Source organism: Camelus bactrianus, chromosome 4, assembly GCF_048773025.1.
Source record: "Camelus bactrianus isolate YW-2024 breed Bactrian camel chromosome 4, ASM4877302v1, whole genome shotgun sequence".
NCBI classification, from domain to species: Eukaryota; Metazoa; Chordata; class Mammalia; order Artiodactyla; family Camelidae; genus Camelus; species Camelus bactrianus.
This window is the reverse complement of record NC_133542.1, coordinates 68,873,579-68,890,699: the sequence shown is the minus strand read 5'-3', so window position 1 is coordinate 68,890,699 and position 17,121 is coordinate 68,873,579. Positions and strand designations below refer to the sequence as shown.

Here is a 17,121-nt window from a genome sequence, read left to right as displayed (position 1 = left end):
ACCTATCAGAGTTCAAGGTCATTTGGGAAACACCAGCGGAGGGTGCCGCATTAACTTCCTCTCCTTCATTCAATCAACATTTGTCGAGCTGACCACAGGCGACTCAGAAAGATGGAGGGTATGACAGATACGGGCGGAAAATAAAAGCTCTAATTCAGAGAGCACCTACTATGTGCCGGGCATTACTGCAACGCCATATGTGGATGATCTCATGTAATTCCAACAGCAACACTGGGACATAGAAACTAGAAAGAACCCCATTTTTCAGATGGGAAACTGAAGCTCAGAGAAATTAAGGAAGTTGTCTCAAGTTGCATCATGGCCTGAACTTCACCACTACTATTAGGTTGAACCGTATGGAAACACTGGTGTTTGTTTGGGCTCCACAGAAAGGGTACCTTCATACGGTTCAGGCTAATATTTTACTCCCTGGCTAGGGACACTTTCTAGATGTGAAAGCTTCTAACACAGGCAGGACAGAGGGACAGAAGGGTGCCCTGAGCTGAGGGGCACAGGATCCAAGGAGCTGCCAGCTCCTCAGCCTCACGGGGATCAACTGTGCTTCTGCCACAGCCCCTGAGGTGCTATTTCCCACATCAGCCCTGGGGCTCAGTCCGTGGATGCTGAGTAAATGGAAAGGAAGTCCTGAAACACCCTGTAAATTGAAAGCAGTTTGTGAATCGGAAAATGCTAAGCAAATGTTGGCTGTTTGGTTCTTATCATTTATTGATGATAATAAATAACTCTTGGGCATCCCAGACATTTGCAAGGATTGAAGCTCAGTTTTTTGTTTATGTTAGGGAACTTGGAAAAGGAGAGTTTCATGGGGCCCTGAGAACAGAGTGACTGTCCCTGTTTAAGTCCTGAAAACCCTGCATCCTGGGAAAACCCAGAGGCCTGGGCAAACTGAGACGGTTGGTCGCACTCTCCCAGAGGACACTCGGATGCCCAGGGTCATGGACAGGAGACATCAGGCCAGTTCCATCCAGCGCTGGGCAAGCAGTCCCTGTGTGCCAGGCTCCATGCTGGGTCCTCGGGGCAGCAGCAGACACAGCTTTTCCTTGTTAAAGGCTGTCTGGGCAACCCTGGTGCCTCCTTCTTAATGAGAGCTCAGGCAGAGGAGGAAGGCAGGAAGGGAAACTTTACCACCCAGCTACTGGCTGGGTTCTGGAACAGGCAATGAACACCCATCCTGACAACCAGCGGATCATGAACCCACTTTCCAGATGAGGAAACTGAGACGTGGCCTGGTGATGGGACCTGCCCAGAGTCACAAGCAGCTGGTGAGTGTCTGAAGGGCTGACACTTACCCACTTGATGACAAGACCCCATCTGAGGGTAGAGATGGCCCCCAGGGAGGAGGTCCATCTGAACCAGGAAAAAGGCGAATATTAGGCAACACTTCTGGAGTCTTGCAGCTGTGTTCCGTTTAATCACAGACTGCAAATTGAATGAAGTGAAGACAGTGTTGCCTCTTTGAATTTCCCCCAGGCCCTGTTTAATGAATAAATAGGCATGATTTGTAATTAGCTTATCCATTGTGCGGAAGCTTCTAGAGCACCTGAAGCGAGTTAAACATGCCCCCTGCAATCTGGTCGACAGTATTAATACGCTCGGCAAATCCTTCTTCCTGGTCCACAGTGCACGGGACCCAGTGATCACATACTGCTTTGGAAAAAACTGGGATTTTTCGGCATGGAAAGATGAAAACAGTGTCCTCATCAGCCCTGCCTTCCAGTATGGAATTTGGAAGCTACAAGTTCGGTTTATTTTCATCAGCAAACGCTAAGCAACCCACAAAAAAATCCCCCCTCTTCACCTTCAACCAGCCTTTAAAAATCCCACAGTTGCTCATAGGAAAGGCTTCAGGTCAATACGGTCACCTCGTTGAGGGGTCCACGTCTGGAGCTGAGGTCCTCACCAACGCGGGCTGCCTTTCTTTGTGCAAGCTGTCGCCTGTTTGCAGGGGCTGCCTGACACCCGCCCGCAGCCGCTGTGTGAGTCCACTAATTCCTGCCAAGCTCACCGGCGTCCTGTATCGTTTATCCTGTAATTGGGGCTGCTTATCATGAGTTTTGCCTGCTTTCTGTGCTAACCATGTGGCTGGCGCTGAAATTCCAAATCCTAACATTTCCCTGCGCAGAGCTGGTGGGAGGGCCCCTCGGCACAGGTAGCCGTCTTGATTGCCTCCACATTTTCCAGCAAAGGGGTTTCCATTCATCTTCATCATGGGCTCAATCTGTGCGCAGAGAGGAGGCTGCAGCCCCGGTGGGTGCTCTCCACCCAGTCACCTGGAGGCTCTCTCTCATCTGTTCCTCCGCGTTCACAGGCGCATTTATATTCTGCCTGCCCTGCTGCTTTCTCCAGGGTCTGCGAGAGATCTCGGCAACCAGGCCCTCTCCCTCTGGGCCCTGCATGGGAGTCCAGGTGCCAGCCTTTTACAACAAAGGAGGAAGAGAAGGTCACCCCTTCTTCTGAACGAGGTGAATCTGGAGGTGGAGACTGACTACCCTTGCTTTGGCCTTGAACACTAGGAAGTAGACCTGGGCCACAGAGGGTAAGTAGGGAGGTGGGCCTTCCCTGCTCCAGATACTCAACTGTCTAGTTTGCTTGTGTCCACTGGGTGCCAGGTTCCGAGCTGGGCACTAGAGAGGCCACAGGTGTCCAGCCCTGCCCCCAAGGGGTTCTCATGCACAAGGGGAAATACACACCAGGACCAGGATAATAATACATCATCATGGGCACCATCCTCTATAGTTTGCAAAGCTCTGTCTGCTCCCACTTCACATGATTCCTCCATAATCCTGCAGGGCTGATATTCTGCCGAGAAGCAGACGAGATCTACCCATAGTAGCTAAAAATATGGACTCAGGAACCCTCAAAACCTTGATCAGATCCTGGCTCTGCCATTTACTTTCTGTGTGGCTTTGGACAAGCAAGCTCACCTCTCTGAGCCTCAGATTCCTCATCTGTAAAATGGGGCTAACACTCCCTGACTCACAGGTGAGGGTTCTGTGAGGGCACGTGTGTAAAGCCCACAGCTCTGCCTGGCACAGGAAAGTGGTCCCTGAACTCAAGGCATTCCTGTGACCAGTAACACTTTCACCCTTGGCAGCACCTCCCTCGAGAGTGGGTTGCAAGGGCTCCAGCAGTTCTCAGCCCTGTGTCCGGGGACCCTGACGTACCTGGGTCCTATCTTGGTTACTCACTGGCTACTTGACTTGGGGCTGCTGCATCATCTGTAAAATGGGAACAGTAGCCTTGTCATCAGGTTGCTATAGAAAAGCTCTCTATATTGCCACAAGAAGGCGTGGGTCAAGAGGAACATAGTGTATTTGTGTGGTTTTTGGGGTCCATGTGGAGATACACTATTAAAGAGTTCAGTGAAAGGCCTGGTTAAAGGGGGCTGGTTGGGGCTTCTATGTCCAGGAGCCTGGTGCCTCCTCCAGAGAGGCCTGAGAGGGACCTTCTCTCTGCAGCCTTTTCAGCCAATGGTTTGTACCTGTCCTTGGCCACAAGATGTCACCCAAGCAACAGCAAAGCAGAGGCCGGGGCGGAAACTGGCCAGCCCAGACATAAACCCGGGGAACAGCAAATTCCAGCCACAGCCCTCTTACACCCCACCACCTCTGCCCCTGGGATGCCTCAGGGAAAGAATCTCAGTTCAAATCCCAGGATTTCCTCCAGAATATGATACTGCTGCCCCCAGAGGAGACGGGTGTTTGTAGAACCCACCTAGAGTAATAAATAAACAGGGATAATAATGCCTACTTAGCAGAGTAGGATTAAACCGCGGCTGCGGAACCAGGTGGATGGGGACGCGGTGAAAACAGACAACCACACTTTGCGTGATGAATCATCGTGATGAATCGCTGGCTGCAACGGGGCGGCGCCAGGTAGGGCACCTGAGATCCTCCATCCCCACCGCGTGCCTCATAAGGGGTAGGGAGCAGACACCGGAGAGGCGACAGTGTGGCATATCCTCGGCCCCTGGGGCGGCCCCAGATGACCCAGCAGGGCCCACATCAACTGCGTGGCGGCCACCTGGCCCTGGGACCTGGACCACGAAGAGGAGGAGGAGGGGCGTGACCCCGCTCCTCCGCGGCAGCCTGCGGCCCCGAGCGCAGCACCGGGCACCAGAGGGGCCGTCGAGGCCGGGCCAAGGGTCCTGCTGGCTTCAGACCTGAGGGCTGGCAAGAGTCGGAGAACCCGGGCGTCCTTGGGCGGCCAGCATGACCCTCCCGCGCTCCTCGCGCACCGGGACTTGTCGCCTTTTCCGGCACTTCGCTGAGTGCCGGGTGCTGGGCTCCTTATCCGTCTCTCCACCAGCTCGGGCCTGGGATGGAGGGACCACCTCGGTGACCTGGCCTCCTCCGTCTGGGGTGCGCGGTCCAGGCAGGGCGGTGGCCCGGCTGCGGAGGCGCCTGGGCAGAGGGCGCGGGAGGGAGCCCGGACCCAGACACGTGCTGCGAGCGGCGGGGCGGGGCTGCCGGGAGCCTCCGTCCACCTCCGTCACCACCTCCCCCACCGTGATCAAGGGCTTAGGGCGCGGTGTCTTCGCGGAGGATGTGAAGAGATACTGTCCCCGGACCACGTGAAGGTTGGTGGGGGAGCCCCCTCTCCCAGCAGGGGCTGAATTTGGGAGGAGAAGATAGTGGAATCCTCGCACACAGGGGCTGTCTGGCCTCTTTTCTGCAGACATCTGGGGACACCTGCCATTTGGGGTTGAAGAGTCCCCAAGGAGAGCACAGACCCCAGGGAGATCATTATTTTGTAGAGAGAGTGTAGCCGGGATGAGCCTCCTCCTTGGAGAGGGAGGGAAGAATGGGAGCAACTGGGCAGTCTTCCCCAGGGGAGAGTGGTTAGGGAGGGCACTGAAACCAGGGGGGTGGGCAAAGGCAGAGGCTTAGAGGCAGACAAAGCATGATTTACTTTGGGGTAAAGGTGAGAGGTTTGAGGGGTGGGAGTGGAACTGGAGGAGAAGGAGAGGGGACAGAGGCATAAGGATGAAAATGCAGGTTGGAATCAAAACAGAAAAGAGGGACCAGTTGGGGGGCAGTTGTGATAATGGAGGTGAAAAATGAGCCGTGGTGATGAGGCACATTGGAGATGGTTCTTCAGGAGACTCTTTAGGAGGTGTAGGGGCTTGAGGGCAGTAAGAACAGGAGAGCTGGGATGGGGTAGGCGCTTACGGATTGAACTCTCCAAATCCAGTGGGCATAGACAACTAAAAAGTCACTTGACACCTGGTTCTGCGAGAATTGAGTCACTGGCCACTGCAATTGCTGATCCTGAACACACCCTGAAAGGAGTGCAGGGTGGAGATCAGGAATGGCGCTCTCTGTGCTCTGGGGAAACTGACAGAACAGGCCTTCTGATAGTTAGGTATTTTCAGGAGAAAACTTTATGAACACAATGTCCTGCATTTTCTCATACCTAGAAAAGCACCAAAATCAGTAACAGAGACATTTGCTCCCCGTGGCTAGCAGCAACCTCCTACTGAGATGTATTTGTATATACTGACCTCCCCACTTACCCTTCGGAGCAGTTCCTCAGAGCTGAGATTTCTCCTCAGTAAGTGCCCAAATAAAACTGAACTCACAGCTCTCACGTTGAGCGTTTTTAATCAATAGTAAAAAAGAAAGTTTCAGAAATTGTGTTACTGTAGTTATTATTCATAACCACAGCAGAACAGACAAGCGCACCAGGGAGCCTTTTAGTTAAAAAACGGCTGGAGTGGTTTCTGTGCTCACAGGCAGTTCATGTGTTCCTGGGATGTCTAGAGGCAGAGCCAGCCCCTTTCGGTGACGGCTCTGCAGGCTGATGTCGGAGAGGAGTGCTTCTCCAGGATTACCGGACCTGTCTTGTCACCCATAATACATCAGTCATGGTTCAAGTTCATTAAACCAATTTAAAAAGAAGCTTGGTGCCTAAATCTGTGTTCACTGATCAAAGTCTCAAGTCCCTCCTTGACTCAGCTCAGTGGGCAGCCTCTTCCATCTGGGCTTCCAAACACCCATGGTCTTCTGGCACAGTGTCACCTCCACAGTGTCACTGCACTTTAGCTACATGCCTCAGTTGAATGCTAGCATTGGAGAAATACTTCAAGTCCATACACACACACACACACACACACATACACACATGTGCACATATATATGTATGTATATACATGTATTCACCAAGACTGGATGTCCAGGATCACTGAGGTAATACAGCCCAAATCAGGAAAAGCCCGTCAAAGAGATTTTCACTTGCCTTAGACCTGGTTAGTGGCAGATCTAAGATTAGACTGTCTTCAGGCTCCTGGACTTGGCGTTACAACCAAACACAACTTGGAACCTGTGGCTTTCCAGTAAGTAGCAAGAGTGATCCAGGAAGGAAAACACTTCCTCAGGCTCATCCGTGTGGCCCAGCTTTGCTGTGGAGGAGGTGTTGTGGGGCATCATGGTGACACTGTTCTGGCGGATGGCCTTAGCACCTTCCCTTCCTAGCCTGTTACCTTCTTGTGCACCCACCTCCTTCTGTCCCCCCACCCCACCACCACCTGGCTGGCTCACTCCCAGCTTGCTATCCCTGGGCTGCAGCAGACACAGCCTCACTTGTCACCATCACAGCCACAAGAGAAGGAAAACAAGGTTGTTAGTGATCAAAAAGTGAGTAGGTGAGACGGAGGAATTCGAATCCACAAATCCACTGAGGGGACCAGGAATAAGAGGAAGCACGCTGCTTCAAGGTTCTCTCACTACCAGCCGGGCTGCTCTTTGGGCGCAAGAGTCAAGTTGAAGGTCAGGGGCTGCCAGAACCAATGCTGTTATTTTACACGGGACCCCGACTATGAATGGAAACCAAACACAACAGAAGTGAAACAGCCATTTTCACTGAGGAAGAGTAGAAAAATAATTTTTCATACAGAAATTTGAACACCATGATTATGTTTAGCAATTTGGGGTTAGGAAAGAAAGTTTTAACATAACTAGACAGATTATGAGAAAAGAAAACACTTGGACTTAAGAAAAACTACCATTAAAGGAAAAATTGGACTGGCTGCCAGGAAAGATTTATCCTTTAAAACAACCTTCCTCACCCATATCCTCTGGGGATGTGGAGCCAAGCCTTCAGGAACAGACCACCAGCCAGAGATCACAAATCTTAGTATCAGAGGCAGACAGGGAGCTTGCTAGGTATGCAGATTCCCAGACTTTCTCCAGAAATTGATTCAACGGTTACAGGGTGGGATCACGAGTCTGCAGTTCATCATGCCCGGGTGGGCCGTGCAGGTGGTTCACAGGCTCATCCTTCGTGAAATGCTGACTCATAGTGCCTCTCAAACTCCCGTGAGAACAAGTCACCTGGAATACTTGTTTACAGACTCCTATTCCATCTCCTATGGGTTCTGATTTTCCAACAAAAGTACCAGGTGATTCTCAACAGGGAAGCCTGGAAAGCACTGGTTCATAGAACTCCCTAGGGCACTTAAAAGCGGACCTGTTTTGGGTACAACTCCTAGACTGTAACTGATTTAGTCAGAGTGAGTCAGATCAGATAGACCCCTTGACTGAATTCACCAGGAATTACTGACATGAAACATCAGCAGATACGTATATTAATCAACAGCCCTGGTTACAAAAGTTTTGTCAGAATTACAAATTAGGAGGGCTAAGGGAAGCTGAAGGGAAATGCTCTATTTTTAAAAACCACATCGGATACTCTTTTCCTAGGAGTGTACAAGTTAATGTTTTTTCATCAGCAATATGCCAAATTCCTACTTAACAGAAATATGATTACCATGGCTTTTATGTTCACTGTCTACAACAGGTTCAGTGATTTAGAACTGAGAGCTTTTTCCATTTTGGCACAAAATGTGGAAGATGCTTTTTGGATCCCCAGGGAGATTTTCCAGCCTCTTTGATAAATTTCTTTAAAAGTCTATGCACTGCATTCTGGTACCCTAAGAAAACAGAGTAAGATTCTTCTGGAATGCAATGGCTGAAGCAAAATCTCTTCTGTGAATACTTAAATCTCTAGGCAGAGGACACATTCACAGCCAAGAGGAGCTTCTGATCTGATTCCACTTCCCAGGGTCGTGACACACGTTACGGGCAGCACTGCGGGCAGGCCTAGCTGAACACCGTCACTAGCTCCACATCCTCTGGGAAAAGCTGCAGAGTCACGTTACCCTGAGAGAGGGCTGAGTGGGCACAAATTTTACAGGAGTTCAGGTAACAGGTAATTCCAAATTGGCAAGAAAAGTTGAATTCTATTTTCAGTTCTAGGCAAGTCACAGCATTAATTTTCATACTGAGCAGACTGAATGAAAACTGAGCCCTAATCCAATTTTTAAATGTCTCCTTCTAAATGAAGTGCAGTCAATGCGGGGAAAGCACTTTTCCACCAGCGAGTGGAGTGAGCTTGCCTCTGCAACAAGGGCTCCTTGTCAAATAGAAACTCCCCTCAGCTGAAAAGATTAATAAAATCTTCAGTGAAAACCGTGATTAGGACTTCTGCTCTCAAAACTGAGGCTGATGAATAGCTACCAAATAAAGGGTTCAGACAGGAACTGTGTTGAAACGATAAATGTTCACCATCTCGTTAGTAATTGCTGGATGATTCTAATTCCTTCCTGTACTGCACTTCACAAATACCCTTGGATGCTCAGATGAAAAAGATTATGTGTGAATTCATGGACAGTAGCAATATCTGAGAAGTCAAATAAATTTTCAGAAATGCTTCCGAATACAAAATAGATGATGGAAACATAAAACCCAATGAATTCAACTGCTCTCCCTTTTAATCAATTTTACAGAATGATATCATACATTAGTAATCACATTAGGAGACAGGAGGGGTTCCCTGTACATATACAAGATTGTGCAAGCTCATTAACTGAGGCTTATATAAGGTTTTATCAGTTTCAAGAGGAGAGGCAGTACAAAGCTTTTTAATACAGGTGAAGCACAAGAATATGGTAGACGAGACAGAGTATCAACTCAGCAGAGGTGAATTCTTAAGGCGTGTGGCCCCACCCACACTGTCTGCTGTTAACCAAGTGTAGAGGACTTCCTCTCTTGTGAATTTACCCTTTGCTGAGCGCAGGCCTGTGGGACACGCAGCTCTGTGGTGACTCCATAGCTCAACCACACCAACCCTGACATTGACGCAAACTGTATTTTCCTTTCTCCAAGTATTCTTAAGAGTAATAAAGCTATTCCAGGTCAACTTACTCCTTGGGTAACCTACATTCTAAAGTATATTAAATGATTATTAATTTGGCAACGTTCTCAAGCATTCTGGCATTCAAAATATCTGAAATGTCTCATTACTGATAATCTACTTGCTAAAAATTCTTTGAGTTTCAAGAAGATTGTTTCTGATTCTCACCGCCCCCCCCCCCAAGTATGGCAATTACGTACAGGATAAACTCACTAGAGTTAAAAGAACTAAAAAGAGGACAGACTTTTCCTTAAGAAATAAAGCCAGAATGGAGAAGAGAAATTCTAGGACACACAAATGGAGGAAGCGAATTCCACTAATGTTTCTATCACTTCTGTGTGATCCACAAATGATTTTGAGCAAGTGTGATCCGATTTTCCTCTTTCACACCCACTCACATCAGAGAAAGGAACGGTGCAAACTTCACAATGTTGACCTTCACTTGGCCCAAACTGGAATCCCCACAGCAGGCAACAGGAAAACGGTGCATCGGCCCATACAGTCGGCTACAGCTTCCCGTGGCCAAAACGTGGCCTTGTGACTGCCTGGGGTGGGTTTTTGTTCTCTTGCTCATGCACCTCAGCAACATGTGTGTCAAGAGTCTACATGAAACAAAGGCTTCCAGGACACAACAGGGAAAGAAAAACCATGCATGCATCACATCCACATCTATTTTCGATCCTTCACAAAGCCTAGTCCTCTTACAGAGATTTAATATCTGTATGAAAAAGGCTTTCAGAAGCAGGTTTTTAAAAAGAAAAAGCAGACGAAACCAGTAACTGTGGCTGAGATTTGACCTAAAGTGGAGAAAGAAAACAAAATGGTTTAAAAAATAATTATTTTGCAAGGAAAGACAATCTTCAATCTGTATTTCTATTACTTAACTGTCTCCAGAAGCAGAGTATTAATACAAAGTATAAACTGATTTTTCATTAGGTAAGTTAATTCTACAAGATTTCAGTGAACTGAACCACTGTCTCCCCATTTACCACTCATTATCCTTGTAAATTCCATGTAATAATTGGTGGCTACCGAATGTTTCCTATGTGTGACTTCATGCTTTTCCACTAATCCTTCACGAAAAGTACTGGGAGGAAATGTAGTAAGAAACACTTGAAGAACAACTATTCCTCAAGATCAAATTACTCCCTATCTCACACCCCACCACTGCCACGCAGACAGTTACCAATTCCTAAACTCAGAAATCAACACTGCAATAAAATCTGTCATGAAATTAAACCAGTGATGGTTAATGCTGAAGTAGTCTTTACCCCTGACAGGTTTCCAGAGGAAAACAGTTAAACCTTAAACTGCTGGGCTGTGCTGCTCTGCCAGCACCTGGGTCAAGCAAGCACCCACCTCTGCCTCAGAGACGTTTAAACCCTGATGCCAAATCTCTGGGTTCTACTCTCACCAACGTCTCGAGCATTGCACAGCCCTCTCCCCTGCCTCCACTGTAGCCCTACTCCCCAAACTCACCACCTCCTCCTCCACAGAAAAGAGGTCTGTGCAACGTCCACATCTTCACATTTATTTCCACAGTGATAACATGGAATAGATTTAGTAACCATCATGGGGGCAAAAATCTCTTGTTCACTTACAAGTTAAAACCCAAAACAATGAATTTCAACAATTCCATGTCAGCTATTGATTTAACATTTATTGACTAAAATGTGAACTCCCTCTAGGCCTTAGAAATCATGTTAGACAGTTTGTCTTGTAAAGTATTTATGATGGAATTTAACTTCTAAGACCTAGATAAGCTTGGCAGTTAACAGCCCACGAAGCACATGACTCTGTACACAGATTTCCTGACCTAACATTCAAAAGGACATTTTGTTGTACTAGTTTAATTTTGACCTCCCCCTAAAAGGCAGAAACCACATCCCACACTCCTAAGCAGCTTGTTATTTCGGTATTTCAAAATACATGAATGAGAAGAGGTCGCGGCATAAAGAAAATCCAGCTTCTTGAGGCACAGAGAAACACAGCGTTCCTGGAGAGAGGGAGAAGACAGCCTCTGTACTCATCTGCTCAACTGTTTGTCACAGTTCCCTTAAAAATGCCTGGAGATGCTCAGAGAAACTCAAAGTATGGGACCAAGTTTTATAAAAGAAACTAAACATGTTTAGGAAACATACAAAGTGAAACCAGACAGCGATGACCTACGTCCAAGACTTGTGCTTGAAGCTTTGGTGTGCCTCCTTGGCCAGTTTCTCAGACACCAAAACCTATTCCTGATTAATTATCAACATACAACCAAACCAAAATACAGAAACACATACTTTTGTTCAGAAGAGGGAAATAAAGGCACAGAAACCTGCCAAAATAGATTTTTTTCTCATAAGAATAGTATGATTAAAATAGTTTATCACTAGTAAAACTTGTATCACTAGAGCAGACAATACAAATTAGTTTTTTAAAAAATGACATTCACTGAATTTCTGGTCTGTTCATTCAATGTGAATCACCATCAAAAATATATTACAATTAAAGGTTTGTAGGGAGTTCTGTTCGGGGTTTCTACACTATACTTAGTATTTCAGATGAGAAGTACCACAAGAACGTGTTAGACAGCTGCTGTTCCTTTGTGTGTGATGGACGGTGTCTATCTCCTACTGCAGGCTCAAAGACGTCCACGGTGAGAAATGGCTCAGTGACTCACTCAGTGATTTTTATACCCCTCATCAAAGGCAGCCCTGTGCATAAAAGCCACATCTAGAAAGTTCAATAAACTGTATTACACTTTAATAAATACTTCTGAGTATTTGTTTGCCTTTTGCTTTTAAGCTCAGCTTAAATTTTGTCAAGGAAACCATTTCACAAGAGGGTACATCACAACCTACTATCAGCAATATCCCTTGTTTATTAGAATCTGAAGATGTCCATATTACATCAAATATAAATATATATTATATTTACATTTCCTTCTTAGCTTTTCAATTTAGGTGAGTGTATTTATAGATAATGCCACTAATGTCACCACTATTATCATCCTCAGTGCAACTGGTATTTCCCTTCCATTAGATGCATATAAGATTAGATGGCATCTTAAAAGAGGTGTACTGGTCTTCTTCTTTCTTTTTAATGAAAGGAAAGAATGGGTATCCATAAACGGCGATCTAGGGATTTTCTAGGAGATTTTGTTTTGTTTTTTTAGTATTTCAAAATACCTGAAAAATGTGGTCCCTTTTTGCAATACTATTCTCTACGTGGGAACAAGAAAACAAAATATGCAACTCAGAAAGGAAAAGAGCCCAAAAGAAAGAGAACCTGCTTGTTAGCTCATTAATCTGTTTAGTAAAGATCTGTTTTAAAATGTCTGAATGCTGTACAATATTATACAAAATCAATCTTCAGCCTTCAAAGCAGCTGGTACATTTTCTAAGAGATCTGTTTGCCCCCCTATCAGTCTGCTGCCTTGGTGGGCCTTGGTCTTGGTCACTTTCGGTCATCGATAGTTTTAATGAATTCCACGGCTGCTGTGAACTGCATCCACCAATAGGACTCCTCTCCAGACAGGCAGCTGGCGTAGAAGCTACTGATATACTGAACAGTGGACAGCAAGCAGGGAGGATTTGCCTGGAGAAGTGAAAAGTAAAAGAGAGTCAACTACTCAGAGACACAGCTCTGCAAAGTCATTTACAGTAACATCTTCACACGTTTTCCTGTGAAAAGAGACACCGGTCCTTTTAAAGTAATCCCTCAAATCCTTTTTGGAACTAATTTGTAAACCCTCGCTACTACCATTAGCAACAGTACACTGGAAAGGCAAGTCGGGTTCTATCCTAACAAAGCTCTTCACCTTGCTGGTCTTTAAAGAGGCTAAACTAATCCCAGTGGATTTACTCAACATCCTAGGATTCCAGAACGTTAGACAAGGAAAAATATGCTGTAGGTAAACTGAGTTATATTTGGTTTGTAAGTCCAGGTAGAATTGGCTAAGGGGGAAAAAAAAAAAGAAAGTATGTCCTCTGCTACAAGAGGTAACAGAATATCTCCTGCTTTGTTACCTTCATATGGAGAGAAAGGACACAGGTGTGTTAAGAGGTTAGGAGGACAAGCTAAGGCCTGTTCCTTGTAACGAGCTTAAACTGGCTCTGCACAGGGACTAAATACGTCACCTGGGGAAGAGGGCAGGGCAACGGGCAACAGGAGGAGTGATGAAGGCTGATCACATGCCTTCCTACGGGTTCTGACTCTGAGCTAAGAGCTCAGGTTGCAAAAACACTGCAAACACTAAGAATCAGTAAGATGTATGTCAAATATACTTTAGATATCGACAAGCTGAGCTGGCTGGAACACACGAGTGATGCAGTTACTTGGTGGCTGTGTGTACCCAAACTTCATGGTTCCCTTAACCAAAATGTTCAAAATAAACCATTTAAATGATGAAACTTTAAAGTCAAAAAAGGACAAGAGATGTCAGTACTTTTAAAAATAATATGTTACAGCTACAAAATAAGAGGCTAAAAGAAGAGAAAGATGATTGGTAAATGTAGTTTATGTGACAAGTACTGTGCAGAATTCAGTGTGGAAGAAGATGGTAAAAACACAATGAAGAGAACTTGCCCTCATTCACACACGCAGTGATTATATCCTGAGCTCCAATCAAGAACTTCATGCACTGCTTTAAAAGCTGAAAATGTTCCTCTAGGAATCTAGTCTTCCTACCCTTTCTCTAGAAAACCCTACTTCTGGACAGAACAGAACTTGACATTAGATACTTTCTTTCTGGGTAACACAGAGCTTGAAACTTGTGAAAGGGCCAAAGTCTCTGTGAAACACTGCACCACTCTACTCAGAATGACAAATAAACAATTCTAATAGCGAGGGACCCACCTTTATCAACACAAATACCAAAACGGGGACAAAGTCATCCGCTCCTGGGACGGAGTCCTCATTGGCCAGGCTCAGGAGGTTCATGATGGTGGAGCACATTCTCAGGATGCACTGCACTTTGTCCCGGGGGGTCTTGTAAGCACTTATTGTCCTGATTTCTGACTGCGCAGATGGCCACGGTGCCTCCCGAAGATAAACCTAAGGGAGACCACAGACAGAGTCAGGTCTGGGATCTGACGGCAACTACAGGCAGCGACCACAGCAACCTCCACGTGGCAGAGGGTAAGGCTGCTGCCTTCTCCTTTCTTCAGTAAAACCAAACTGCGATTCCTCCTGCCCTCTCACTTAAGACTGAAGCTTAACTTTTAAACTTTATAGTGAGACTGAATTACATCTGGTGCAAATGGTATTTTATAACTGATGACATTCTGCTTCCTTGAAAAACTGGTATCATGCACATAGTATACCAAGCAATTTTTAATTAAATAATACCACCCACACTATACAACCCTGTATTACCTCTGGTATCTGAAGAGCTCTGTGATTTGCTGTCACTACTTTAGACAATCTCTGAATATGTTCATGAAGAACCCTGAAAACCCCAAAAAACAGTATGTAAATATGTATTTCAGAAAATAAGACACACAGAGAGTCATAAATGATTTTGTTCCAAAACACATTAAAAAACGTTTTAGACTTATTTCTAGATATACATTACAATTACCGTTGAGACTCTCTTAGCCATGAGTATTCTGTCTTGTCAGAAAAATCTCATTTTTAGGATCTGCTTAGAAATGCTGAGTCATGAGCCAAGGGGACGCAGGGAGAAGAGCAGAGAAGCCCTCCTTGCCCGGACTCGGACAGCACTCCGAGGGAGAAAGCAGAGGTGCCCGTAGCCCAGAAGCTACTTGGACAAACTAATTGGCAGACAGGCCGAGAGGAAGTGAGGGATCAGAAGCCAGGAACCAAAGGTCACAAATGCTTAGACGGAGAAGGGGCCCCGAGAAACATTCAACTTCTCATTTCATAGATGAAAATAACTAGACTTAAAAAGGTGAAGAATTTGCCCAAGGCCACACCATGGTTAGCAGCAGAGGCTAAACCTGGCTTTCCTGGCTTCTAGTGTTCTTTCCAGAACACAGTGTTAACTCTCCCCTCTATAAACCTGCAGAAATGCCACAGGGGAGAGGGTAGGAATAGCCTGCTTCAAAGATGCTCTTTGTAGTAAATACAGTTTGAATGTCCCCATTCCTTATCCCATTCTGGAGGCCAAAAACTGGTGCTCTGGAGAGAAAACAGGGCCCATGAGGCAAATTCAGCACAGAAACTTGGAGTGGGGCAAAAAGCCTCCTGAGACTAGGATCAAGTGAGAGGCAGGCTGGAGGGATCCTAACCAACTCACAGGAAAGTGAACTCTCAAGTGTACATGCAGTACCTTAACATTTCCATGAAAAAAATCTTACATAAACCACCAATGACCACTCGGAGGTCCTATTACACGGACCCTCGAGAGTGGCTGGCAGAGTAAGCCACCGTTATTGCTGGGAGCACAGTAGCCACCTCAACATGCTTGGGGCATAAACAGGGTCGTAAAGCAGTGGTCAGGAAAATGCAGAAGAGGAAAAATAAAAACGCTAACTTAGCCATAGTTTCACTACCCAAAAATAAGCACTGTTACCATTCCAGATTTTTTTTTTCAGATTAACTTTTTAGGATTACTTTGAAAAATAGCTTTACTAAGATACAATTCATATACATTCAATTCCAAATTTTTTGATTCTCCAATATAGAACTTTTCATTCCTAAATAAATACCAGAAGTCACCGCTGTGCCTGATGCTGTGACACAGTGATGAATAAAAGCATTATGCTCTTGCTGTCACGGAGGGAACGTTCCAGTGGGAGACAGAAGCATTCATCAGATGATCACACAAACCAGTGATCAAGATCAGGGGGCGATTTTCGCCCTCCAAGGGACCCTTGGCAACATCTGGAGGCACTTCTGGTTCTCGCGCCTGGTAGCGTACTACTGGCCTCCAGCATGCAGAGGCCAGGAACACTACTGAACATCCTGCAACGCACACGACGGCCTTTCATTTCAAAGAATTACGTGGCCCAAAGTGTCAGCAGTGCCAGGCTGAGAAATCATGGCTCTAACAAATGTGTAACTGCACCTGTGGCAAGTGCTAAAGGAAGGTACACAGGCCTGAGGGAGCCCTGACAGGGCATTTAACCTAGTCAGAGAGGCCTGGAAAGGTTTCCCTGAGGAAGTGATGTCTGAGTTAGGATGTGAAGGATGAAGCGTAGGTAGAAGAAAAGAAGGGAGGAACAGCTGAGGTAGAGTAAACGGCAGTGCCTTCCAAAAAGGCCATGCCAATTTACACAACCTCCATCCCGATTCCCCACATCTCTGGAAATAGCACTGTCATTCTGTCTGATCTTGTAACTCTGATGGGGGAAAGGAGGTAATGTATTTTTTCTTTTACTATCAGATACTAAGTCTCATGTTTTATTGTCTAAAATATGGAGCTGGCTCATAGATCCCTAGGTAGTCCAACACAGGCACGTTAAACACAGAAGCACTTACTGGTCACGGAGTATGTCCCCGTCCTGATTAGGGTAGAAAGCAAGCTTGAAGATCCGATTCATCACACTCCGCTCAATGGCCAGCTGAGCGTCCTGGAGCTGCTCTTCACTCGCGTTCTGCCATATGACGTCCTGGGCCATCGCACCATAAAGGAACTGCAGAAAATCTCCCACCTGAGCAGTTTTATCATCAGCTGCTGTGAGTTTCTGAAAGTCTCCAATGCAAAATAGTAATTTTTAACATACAGTATTTGAATAATTTTAAATAGGAAGTCATTTTACTCACTAGCTATGCAGACATTACTGTACTCTTAAAGCCAGAAGTATCTGGGCATGGTTTATTTCAGGAGAAAATGCAGCCAAATCATTAAAAACAGGAGAAATGTAAGAGATATGTCAATGTTTCAGAAAAAGAGATTTGTTATAAAAAGATATGCTTTGTTCTTTAAAAAAAAAATGAGAAAAAATATGTGGATCCAAA

At 46.0% G+C, this 17,121-nt stretch overlaps 1 protein-coding gene across 7 annotated transcripts in view; it reads right to left on the bottom strand.

Moving 5' to 3' along the window:
* Positions 1 to 8,769: 8,769 nt before the first annotated feature.
* The window catches only part of GAPVD1 (GTPase activating protein and VPS9 domains 1), a 61,446-nt gene continuing 53,094 nt past the window's right edge, over positions 8,770 to 17,121 (bottom strand). For all 7 annotated transcript variants that reach the window (XM_074362220.1, XM_074362222.1, XM_074362224.1 and 4 more), the window contains 4 exons: positions 16,642 to 16,855; positions 14,575 to 14,647; positions 14,056 to 14,253; positions 8,770 to 12,795 (listed from right to left, as the gene is read on the bottom strand). In XM_074362220.1, the coding sequence (XP_074218321.1) occupies positions 12,655 to 12,795; positions 14,056 to 14,253; positions 14,575 to 14,647; positions 16,642 to 16,855 (626 nt within the window). In that variant the 3' untranslated portion in view covers positions 8,770 to 12,654. The remainder of the gene's footprint in view (positions 12,796 to 14,055; positions 14,254 to 14,574; positions 14,648 to 16,641; positions 16,856 to 17,121) is intronic.